The sequence below is a fragment of the Hyalella azteca genome, unplaced genomic scaffold (genome assembly GCF_000764305.2).
Source record: "Hyalella azteca isolate HAZT.00-mixed unplaced genomic scaffold, Hazt_2.0.2 contig14024, whole genome shotgun sequence".
Taxonomy (NCBI): Eukaryota; Metazoa; Arthropoda; class Malacostraca; order Amphipoda; family Hyalellidae; genus Hyalella; species Hyalella azteca.
Window position 1 is genome coordinate 22,553 of NW_025943925.1, and position 12,161 is coordinate 34,713.

The window sequence follows — 12,161 nt, forward strand, 5'->3', positions numbered from 1 at the left end:
TAAGGACATTGTTATTGTTCAAATGCCCCATAGCGGCTCTGACTTTGGCCTTTGACTGGGCATATTTGTAGAAATATTTGGGATTCTTCCGAGTGGCAGCCACCGCTCGCGCCTCCGCAACTTGTTGTTCAGCCTCGTGCGAGTCCTGTAACTGTCATTCGGCGTCGACTCGACTCGACTCGCCCTCGACTCGACTCGACTCGCCATCGACTCGACGCGACTCGACTCGACACGACTCGACTCGACTCGCCCTCGTTTCGACGCGACTCGACTCGACTCAACTCAACTCGACTCGACTCGACTCGACTCGCCCTCGACTCGACTCGACACGACTCGACGACTCGACTCGACTCGACTAGACTCGATTAGACTCGACTCTTCCTCGACTCGCCCTCGACTCGCCCTCGACTCGCCCTCGCCTCGCCCTCGACTCGCCCCCGACTCGCCCTCGACTTGCCCTCGACTCGATTCGACTCGACTCGACTCGCCCTCGACTCGACGCGACTCGACTCGACTCGACTCATGGCTTACAACACATCATACAACGTGGCTTACAACACATGACACACAACATGGCTTGCAACACATGCGGCATAGCATGGCTTATAACACATGACGCACTACATGGCTTACAACACATGACACACAACATGACTTACAACACATGACACACAATATGGCTTACAACACATGACACACAACATGGCTTACAACACATGACACACAACATGGCTTACAACACTAATGTTCAGAACCAAAGACACATTAATCCAATGCGTGGCAGTCGCGTTCGGAAAGTTGGAAACTAAAGACACGTTAATTCAAGAATGTTGAGAACTAAAAACATCTCGGTCCAACACTTGGCGTATCCATCTACATTTTTAGCCAGGATATTTATTGTTCAGAATGTATTACGAGTGTATTTGCAAAAATATTGTCATGAATTTTTAACAGAGGCAATGTCAATAGCAGAAAAGGGGGATATTACTTACTTCATGAACAGCAACATGGTGAATAATGGCCACGTAGATCGCAGATGAATCAGTCGGACATAAAAAATGATAATAGATAAGGTCAAGAGATTGCAATGGATGTGAAGTTCTACACCGCGATCAGTTGTATGCTGCACATACTGTAAATTAGAGGATTGGGGAGTTGCAATGCAAGGTAGCATTCTATTTAAAGATGACAACATCTGTTTCTTCAATAATAGAGAACGTATAGGTGAGAATCTCGAACATCCCTTTTTATTTTGTTGACAGAGCAACACCTGTTTATTGGCGAAATAGGAACTCAATGTCTCGTAGGACTTTGCTTAAAAATTCTTAAACATATAGAGATTTAGCAGGTACTGACAGTTATAGGCTGTCATTCAGAACAACATATAGCAACCGCTGGCCACTAAATAGTTTCACTAAATCATATCATGGGTAAACACATACATTAGATCATTGGAACTGATATATACTGACATTTCTTTTGACTTGCCTCTCATTTTTCTTGTGTTCAACAAATTCTTCGATGCAATATAAATCTAGCAGAAAATATGCAAGAGTTAATATCTATAAAAAAGATTGACGAAAGATGTACAGAAAAATAACATTATGCAACTTGACTTGTACTTGTACAATGACAAGGCAATACGCTAGATACAATTTTCTATCAAGGTTAGCCTATAATTGTACAGATTTAGCCCTGAAATAACTAGGTTGGAAATATTGAATTCATCACATGTACAGTTTACAGCCGCGACAACGACAGTTAGTACGTTACGGCCCCGGGAATAACATTATGCTAACAACAATTATTCAGAAAAACTGTCATTTAGCTTATTCGGCCTGAAGATGTACATGGAATCTCCTGTGACTATGCGACGCTCGAACCTTTGGAAGGACAATGAAGTAAAAATTTAAGGTTTTGCCGACCATGGTTGTCATGTCTTTACTGCAAAAGAGGTAGAGTAATGGGGTGAAACCTTCATAATGAAAAGACTCATGAGTCATCCAGCCTTCGTGAACTAGAAGGATCAAAATCATAAATCAAACAGGTGCGTTGGCGGCTGCTTACATTTGGTTCTCACCGCACCTGCACCAACAAGTCAAAGGCATATAACATCAAAGCCACACGCAAACAACGTGACAGAGCAGCAAGAGCCCTTGCACAACCCGCAGACCTTGCCGTTCCTCAACAGCCCCAGCAGCAAGAGCCCTTGAACAGCCCGCAGACCCTGTCGTCCAGTCCCTGATCACAGCTCCAAGATGTCGCGAGGTCTCGTGCTTCTCATCGTCGCCGCGGCAGCAGCGTCGGCGCAGGCGTAAGTAACGCGTCTTCAGAGGCCATGAGTGGTTTGCGGTAACACTAACCAAGCGGAAATATGTTCAAGTTTTGAGAGGATATTTCGTATTAAATGCTACTGATATTTATTTTCCTGCTCCTCACGATTACACGGGCAGTAACTTTTTATATTTAAGACGCTTTACTTCATACGATGGCGGCATGAATACTTGAGTTTGAGAATGAAACACAATACTAAATATTCTATAGAAGGCGACATGATAATGTGAATAATAAATTAAGTGACAATTCATAATTTGAAACGCTGTAGTAATACAACCGAATAATTTACGGCATTCCATACATGCTTGCCAATAATCGGATAAAAAAATAATAGTAAAAGCGGCGACAGCGTTTGTTAGCCCATTAGACCTTTCGCCGATTCTTAATATTGCAGAACATTCACAGCTTGCTGCGGGTCTCGAACATGCAACTCACTGCTTCAGTTTTGGTATTCTAAACTGTAATCACTTGGCAACCCTACGTGGGCGACATGTTTGCTAATCATGGTAGATTTGAAGAACACTGCCCTCCTGCAGGTGAATGACAACAGATTTTGTTTGCTTCAGGTATGAGTAGAATTTAAGGGGATCTTATTCAGTTGAATAATATATTTCGTGAACGCTGTAAAATTTGGTCCTCGCTGAGAACAAGTCAAGTCATGAGCTGGAGGCCCGACGACCTGCCTGGCCACATCATTGTATTCCAAAGCAAGGCCATACCACGACCAACGGCCTTACCACCTTGAAAGCACCGCTTCTCGTCCGATCAGAGAAGTTAAGCAACGTTGAGTCTGGTTAGTACTTGGATGGGTGACCGCCTGGGCGCAGCAGATGCTGTTGGCTTTTCTCTGGGCAGGGGTGGCCCGGTGGTTAAAGTTCAGAGTACCAAGATTGGAGCAGAGAAGTGCTGGTTCGATTCCAGCTCTGTGCGCCAGTTTCTGGTCAGAATCGGCAAGGAGGCCGGGCGGTTAAGTAAAGCAAAATTTGAGGCAATGAGTTGCGCGTTCGAGACCGCATCAACCTGTGAATATTATGCGATGTTAAGAATCAGCGACAGGCCTATACGGCCTACTAAACGCTGAAACCGCTATTATTATTGTTATTTTCGTTATTATTATTATTATTATTTTATCGTTGCCTCCCTACTCAGCTTTAATCATTGTATGGATCGAGGAGAATTTACACCTGCATGCATCCGATCGCGGACGGAAGTGTTCGGACATTTTAATGCGGCAGTAAGATTTGCAGGTCGCGGAGGAAAAGTGTTCGTGCAGCTTAATGCAACAGTGAAATTCGCATGCCGCGGATGTCAGCAGAAAAACTTTTTGGAAACGGTTATTTCAGCCAATGTTGTGCTCCCTTCCAGACAGAATTTTAGGAGCTTTCTTCACCGTGCGACTTTTTTTACATCAGATCAGTTTTATTCTGATTCTGAGCAAAAACTTATTTTGATTCTTGAAGTTGCTCAACTACTCCATTAACTTGAAAAGATTTATTTGTGAAAATTTAATTTCTTAGTAACACTTCTTATTTCGAACTTGATTAAGTAACTGTAGCTGTAGAGATAATAAAGTATGATTAATTATGTGAGTGGCGTACCTATTTAATTTGTGTATTGATCCCAGCGCCCCTTCGGCTTGCTATTCGGCGTTGGATGATGCCAACCGTGCTGTGTCAAACACGGCGGAGTCTGCTTGCTCGTCGCTGTTCACTGCTGATATTATTGCGAAATATAATGCAAGTAAGTGTTAAAATAATTAATACGAACTATTTTACTCTCATTTAAAACAATCGTTATTGTAAAAACTTTCATCAAGCACTAAAATATTTAAATTTTAATGTGTAGATACTCTAGCGGGCGAATCAAACATGCATTTTGCTCATTTATAAGTGCTGGACAATAACTTTTCTTTCATTAATGCGTATTGATTTTTCTATGATTCTGATTGAATTACCAAACGTTAACTAACCAATAGAATCCCTGCATTGTTTCACTCCTGTATGTTCTTTCACAATGAGATGCCACCAACACTACATAAACGACTGCCTCATTCCTCCTCAGACAAGAACTGCTCATTCTTCGCTGTCCCGTACGACGTGGCTGCATGCGATCCAATTATTGCCAACATCAATAAGTGTGCACTGAAAGCAGTCAAACTTGTGAGTAAAGCACAATACTGAGCATCGAGTGCGGGACTTGTGATTATAACTGTACAGTGAGCATCGCGTGCAGGACTTGTGAGTGTGAATGTACATTGAGGATCGAGTGAAGAACATGTGATTATGATTGTACAAAGGTCATTGAGTATTAAGTGCAGGACTTGCGAGTGTGACTACATTGGGCGCCGAGTTCACGACTGGACATTACAGCTCAAAAATTCTGGTCTCGTACCCGCAACACACACGCTCAGCAGTATTTATGTCTGCTCTAGGGCCGATTTTTCGGGGTTAATGTCACTCACAAACTATTGGACTTGACCCACTGGTGGGGCACAGAGACCTGGCAAGTGGGTCGAGACAGCGGGAAGACATTTTCCAATTCTGTATTGCTTCCATGATCAAAAATTCTCCTTTATACATCATCCTCAACGATGCTCTTACATTTCTACGCAACAGCTCACGCGAAACGTGTGAGATTAGATCAGCTCGATCTAATCTCCCTTTTCGGTCTCTTTTAACACGTTGACTCCAAAGTAGTACATATGCTTACCACGTAATGTATTTCTCCACGACGTAGTGGTGCGTAATTTAAGCTTGCCAGTATCAATTAGGAAGTATCATAAATTTTAGCCTGCCATAGCATTTAAAAAAAAAAATATTAAATCGCGGAATTTGTCCGAAAAAAAGACCTTGTGGCAACAATGTTTTAAAATAGTACAAAAACGAAATAACAGTACACGATAAAGCACTCGGAGTCTACGTGTTAATGCTAAAGAATTTTTTTTCACCAAGCAGTATAAATCCAAACTCCAGTTGCCACATATGCTCCATATCTCCACCTCCCGTTCCCCAGCTGAAGGCAAACAACACGTTCGACGACGCGGCCTTCAAAGCCACCACATTGAAGAACAAATGCAGCGCTGACGCGAAGTTCAAAGCCGCGTACCCAACGTGCAAGAACTCCACCATGAAATATTTGAACGTAAGTCAAAGAAGGGGCTTATCTATTTGATTTAGAAACAAATGCTACATTTTCCATAAGAATTGGTCACATTTTAAAGTAACAATGGAAAAATTACCAACGGTTGCGTATAGTTCGAACAATTGAAGAAAAAAAGTCTTTCATAGAAAACCAACGATGTCAGAGCACTGCAGCAAGCAGAAGACGTCACAGAATTTCCGTAAATGATCATGACTGATGCCTCATGTTTCATATTCCAGCTCTTCCGACTATTCCAATGTCTCATGAATGCTGTAAGCCCCTGGAACAGGTGATGTCATGGACGGCTGATGTCACGGAGAGACATTGAAATGAGCCAGAAGAAGACGAACTGAGCATCAGAAGACTTTTCTTCTTCCGTGACCACTTCATTTCCGTTTAGATGGATTGATGACCAGAATATTGTAATTTTTGCAATTTTGAATTAGGGATTTTTTCGATTACGTTTGTGGCTGCTTGTTTTAATCTTTGGTTTACGGATTTTTTACAAACAAGTTTCACTCTCTCTTCCCCATACAATAAAGATTCAGGGAAAGAATGATAGGATGCACTTACTATACCTACATTATTGAACAATTATTATTCGTTTAAATACATTATTCACGAGTTATAGCTGGCACACGCAGTTTCTGGGATATAATCTAAATCTATAATGTAACAATACAATAAATGATTTGAATGCAAAGATATTTTACTGTCCCGTCTGGTTTAATTGTATTCAAATTTCGTGTAATGTTTCTGTGATGAATGTTTTATAAGAGCCGATATTTGCAGGTACGTCATAGTGCGTTTTTCGTCCCACATTACGTACTCCGTGCCACGTCATAGTACGTCCTTATATTGTGCGTCCGCTCCCAAATACACCTAGACTTTTTTTTGCCCAGACGCCCCCTCAACCTAAAAGACTCCCTGAACGCGAGCTAAAGAACAGAAGCCAGCCAACGAATGGGATCGTAAGATATTCTATTACTGAGTCATGAGGAATATATATTCGAAACTTCAATGAAAGCTGCGCTATATTTGAACCCAGTCGCATCACTCCGCAGCCTGGCCTGCAATGCAAAACTAAAGCAGAAAAACACGATGCCCTGTTGTATTGAGAGTAAACGTGTCGGCAGCGTAATAGAAGATTGTTAGACGCATAATTTATTCATGAGTTAAAAGCAAATAAGATGGTACAAATATTCACCATATTTTATAGAATAAAATGTTCTTAAATCTAGCTCTATCGTCAGATCGACAATCGTTGAATGCAAGTACCTACAAATAATTATAAGTAACCTACATTCACATTGCAGACTTAAAGCAAAAATTTACAAATAAAAGGCAATTCCTATTAACAAGTTCAAATGGATCAGAACTGAACGCAGCACTTAAACTAGGCAACTATTTGAAAATAAGGATTTTAAAATTCTTAAGTCAGACCCCTGTTATGGACGCTGTAATTCTAAACTCGCTTTCGAATGCTGGAACTTTGCACTGCTCCGCATTATCTCGTACAGCTGAATGAAAGGAATGTGCAAGTAGAGCCCGACGCAAAAGGTTGGCCCCACCCTTTTAAAACATCATAACACATCGAGTTTTGCGAGTTTTATTGTGCAAATGGTGGCAAACGAATCGCCTTGGTCTCAGTAATCAAAATACAATAGACTGTAGTGAAAATGTAATTAGTAACGGAGAAAATGAAAAACACATGTTTTTGCACCGACGCAAAAGGTTAGCCCCACTTTGTACACTTTGACATTTTAGGCAAAACAAAACATACGTCAGCTGCAAAACTAGAAGTTGTTTACCGATATGCTCCCCGTTGGCTTTGTAGACATCCAAGCACCGCTTTTTCATGCCCTGAGACAATCTACGGAGGTAGTTGGGGTCCAGATTGGACCAGGCGGCTTGAATGGCCAACTCGAGTTCTTCCTTCGTGTCATACTGCTTCCCGCAGGCGTAGACGATCCCAGCCATGTACCCCCAGACGTTCTCAATGGGATTCAGATCGGGGGACTTGGCTGGCCAGTCCATAACCCGGATTTTGGCACGCTTGAAGAAGGCCATGGTCGTGCGCGCCTTATGGATTGAGGCATTATCTTGTTGGAAGATGGCGCCGCGGCGAATTTGGTGGCGGATGACGTCCACACCACCCCAGCTACCCTATCGTCACCCAGACAGCAGGGCCCCGTTCCATGAAGCACACGCTTCAGTCCCGCTTCCTCCCTTCCGTCTCTCACCTGCTGGTAGAGGGATCCCTCCCCCCCGACACCTACTCCGCTGCCCTCAGCACCCTGCACAGCTCCGCTGTCTCATCCTACCTGGCCTCAGCAGCTCCCAACAAGGTGCTGCTGACCCCTGCCACCACTGTCTCGTCAAGCGAGCTTTCCCTCCCCAGGGCGGCCAGAAGTGCCCTTTCCCAACTCCGCTCTGGCTACTCATCGCGGCTCAACTCGTACCTTGCCCGCATTGGTGCAGCCAACAGCCCACTCTGCCCTGGGTGCGGCGCAATAGACCACACCACCCATCACCTCTTCAACTGCCCTTCGCATCCCACCTCGCTGGCCCCACTGGACTTCTGGTCTAACCCTGGGCCGACTGCGGCTTTCCTCTCGTCGCTCTCATCCTTCGCCGACATCCTTGGGGCGGAACCTCCGCTCCCCTCTTCTCCCCCGGAGCCGCCGCCTCTTCGTGGGCGCCGCCGAGCAGCGGTCCCGGGCAATTAACAACAACAACAACGGGAAGTAGATGGTCCGCGAGCGTTTGGACATAGTCGTCCGCGCACTGGTTGCCTTCGAGGAAGACGAGCTCGCTCGTACCGTTTGCATGAAAGGCCCCCACACCATTACACTGCCTTCGCCATTTTGGCGGAATGATCCTTTGGATCATTCCTGCGGCAACGCCAGTAGTACTTCAGACCATCTGGGCCATCCAAATTCCATTTCTTCTCATCAGAGAAGATGGTTTTGGCCCAGGTGTCATCACTAGTACTTGCATACTTTGTGCCACAGTCGGCCCTGGCATGCTTGTGAGCCTCGGTCAATTGGGGGGCCTTGTTCATCTTCACGTATTGGAAGATGCCGGAGGACGCGAGGGTGCGAGAGACGGTGGACTTGGAGACATTGAGTTCCAACTTTTGGAATAGTTTGGGCGCGCTCAAGTCGCCGGGCGCCGCAACTCGGAAGAGGCGACGAGGGTCACGGGCCGACATCTTCTTGGAGCGGCCTTTGGTGTGCCGCTTTCCGTAGTTCACGGGGTCCTTGAGATAGTTGGAGATAGATTGTTAAAAATGAATGTCCAAGGACCCTACCTCATTCGAAGAACAACATACGCCAAGCCATCGCCAACATACCCGGCAATATGCTTCAGTGAGTTGAACGGAATTTAAAAAGTTGACTAATTGAATGACAATGGGGGCCGTAATTTGTCCGATATCATCTTCAAAACTTAGTGATACAAAAATTCAGGTAAAGTAATTTTCAATACAATATATATTATAATATGACGATTTAGTGAACTATTTTTTTAATGAACTTTCAAATCAGAAAGTTTCCATGAATCAACCTGTACTATTTTTTTTATTTTTCTACGTAATACAAATTTCATACACATTTTAAAGTGCAATTCAAATTCCTTAACGCCAAGTCACTCGAGCGCTTAAGTGCTGGTGGTGCTGGTGACCTGCAGAACCAGCGTCACTCATATGTTTAGAAAGAATTAAGGTATCATCAATGACAAATACGCTATGTTTAATGATACATACGCCATCTTTAATGATACATACGCTCTTTTTATTGGTACAAACGCCATCTTTAATGATAATGCTATCTTTAATGCTTTAATGATAATGCTATCTTTACTGCTTTAATGATAATGTCATCTTTTTTATACGCCATCTTTAATGATACAAACGCAATATTTTATTATACATACGCCATCGTCAATGTTTTATACGCAATATTTAATGATAAATACACCATCTTTAATGATAAATACGTATTCATTTATGATACATAGCCGCCTTTAACGATATCGCCATCTTTAATGATACATACGCCACTTTTAATGATACATATGCCATCCATAATGATGCATACGCCGTTTTTAATGATACCTACGCCATTTTTAATGATACATACGTTATCTATAATGATACATACGCCATCTTTAATGATGCATACGTTATCTTTAATGATGCATACGCCATTTTTAATTATACATACGTCATACATAATGATAAATGCGTCATTTATATAATGATACATACACCATTTTATTCAGCGCTGAGATTCATTATCTTATAGGCTCAGCTTATTTCGTTCGATGCAGCAAAGTGAGAGGAGAAACACGTTCATGTAGTATATCTTTATATATTCATGATGTATATATTTAAAACACAATTCTGTCAGTTATTAATTCTGGGCAGAATTATAGCGATAGTAAATTCAGTACAAAATGTTGCCAGTAATATTTATTGATTACAAAATTTTGCACTTAATTCCGAACAGAATTGCGGCAGCAGTAAATTCAGTATGATATTGTGGCAGTGATAAATTCAGTATGATATTGTGGTAGTGATAAATTCATAGTGATATTGTATCAGTGATAAATTCAGAGTGATATTGTATCAGTGAAAAATTCAGAGTGATATTGTATCAGTGATAAATTCAGAGTGACATTGCGTCAGTGATAAATTCAGAGTGATATTGTAGCATTGATAAATTCAGAGTAATATCGTGGCAGTGATAAATTCAAAGTGATATTGTGGCAGCAAAAAATTTATTTCTTTTCATTGTCGTCATGACAATGAATTAGGTTTCAATTTTTTTGTCAAATTTAAATTTTTTCTTCTAATGACAACTTTTAAAAAAATCAAGAGAAATTCTTAATTAATCAAAAACTAATGAATTAATTCATAATTTGTCGGTCAATTTTCTTTGAAATTTAATAATTACGTATGATGCCCCAGAAAATATTATGAACATTTACCCTCATATATGTAATAGTGTAGCCGCGCCTCCTGCGTCTCTAAATTTTTGTACCGCGATTTTCCTTATAATTTTTTTACGATCATTCAACAGTTATACCTCATATTTGTTCTGTTAAATTTGTATCCACTTTTCGATTCATGTTTTTTGCCTTTCGATTTTACTAGTATTTTCATTTAGAGAAAAAGTCTGTTCACCCTGATCATCAGAAGCGCGTCACTTTCATTCTGTCAGTCGTGAAGCACTTTGCGCTTCACTGTTAGTGAATTTTTGTGAAAAGTGGTATTTGGTACCATTGGAAAGAGCAGAATTCCAGCTTTCAGATGAGCACAAAAACCGAAAAACGCCATAATTGAAGATGTTGGGTAGCAGGTCCCCTTAAGACGAAGATTCGGGAAATAAGTTATATCATATATGTGAACTTTACTTGATATTCCTTCCAGTTTTGAGGCCACCTGCATCGAAATAAAAATATGAACGTTAGTACGTTAACACAACAAATCATTAACTTATTATTGATCTGATTATTTCATCTACAACGTCTAGTTCCCTGTCAGTCTCAGTGAGCTAAAAGTAATGAAGGAAAGGGAAAATGAAGGCAAGGGAATGTCCACCACCTTCACGACTGTCACGCGTCACGAATGTCACGCGTCATGACTGTCACGCGTTACGACTGTCACTCGTTACGAATTTCTCGCGTCACGACTGTCACGCGTCACGACTGTCACAGGTAACTACTATGACGGCCTCAGGTACGAATTCGTCATGGTGTGGGTGACATGTTTGAGCCCGTTAAACTCCTGTTTCTGGTGAAAAGTTTCTCAAATGAACCGGGACATGAACCGACGTAATCGCTGACGGTGCTGCTGTCGACCGCGGTGCCCACCTACCGCGTGGCCTTGGGCTTGATGCGCACCACACCGCCGGGCACATGCCGGGCATATGCCAGTCACGGTCCAGTCAAATATTCTTTAATGCGTTTGCATTGAACGAGCGCTCAAGTCATAAGTTCGTTGACATGCGCTGCTATGTTACGGCCACAGCGTCTACGGTCGAGACGGACGCGACGGTTCGGTACGGTCATACGCTGTAATATTACAGCGCCGCTGACAAATGGAAAATTTGAACATGGCGCGCTATTGAACAGCTGAGTTAGCTCAGTATAACATGGAATAGTCTCTTACAAAAAGGACATGAATAAGTGAAGTATACATACTCCCTCTTTAATGATACATACGCCATCTTTAAACGATGCATATACACCATCTTATTCAACGGTGAGATTCTTTATCTTATAGGCTCAGCTTAGTTCGTTCGATGCAGCAAAGTGAGAGGAGAAACACGTTAAGTAGTATTGCATTATATATTCATGATGTATGCAATCAGAACACAATTCTGTCAGTGAATAATTCGGAGCAGAATCATGGCAACAGTAAATTCAGAACAAAATGTTGCCAGTAATAAATTCATTACAAAACTTGTGCACTTAATTCCGAACAAAATTACGGCAGCAACAAATTCAGAGTGATATTGTGGCAGTGATAAATTCAGAGTGATATTGTTGCAGTGATAAATTCAGAGTGACATTGTGGCAGTGATAAGTCCAGAGTGATATTGTGGCAGTGATAAATTCAGAGTGATATTGTGGCAGTGATAAATCCAGAGTGATATTGTGGCAGTGATAAATTCAGA

General features: G+C 42.1%; 1 protein-coding gene and 1 pseudogene across 1 annotated transcript; both read left to right on the forward strand.

Annotated features, from left to right (window-relative positions):
• Window positions 1-2,146: 2,146 nt before the first annotated feature.
• LOC108676494 lies at window positions 2,147-6,181 on the forward strand. The gene is made up of 5 exons (XM_018164573.2): window positions 2,147-2,314; window positions 3,962-4,077; window positions 4,399-4,496; window positions 5,350-5,478; window positions 5,718-6,181. The coding sequence occupies exons 1-5, from the start codon at window positions 2,259-2,261 to the stop codon at window positions 5,769-5,771; spliced, it is 453 nt and encodes a 150-aa protein (XP_018020062.1). The 5' UTR covers window positions 2,147-2,258; the 3' UTR covers window positions 5,772-6,181.
• Window positions 3,061-3,179, forward strand: LOC125178959 (annotated as a pseudogene).
• Window positions 6,182-12,161: the final 5,980 nt, after the last annotated feature.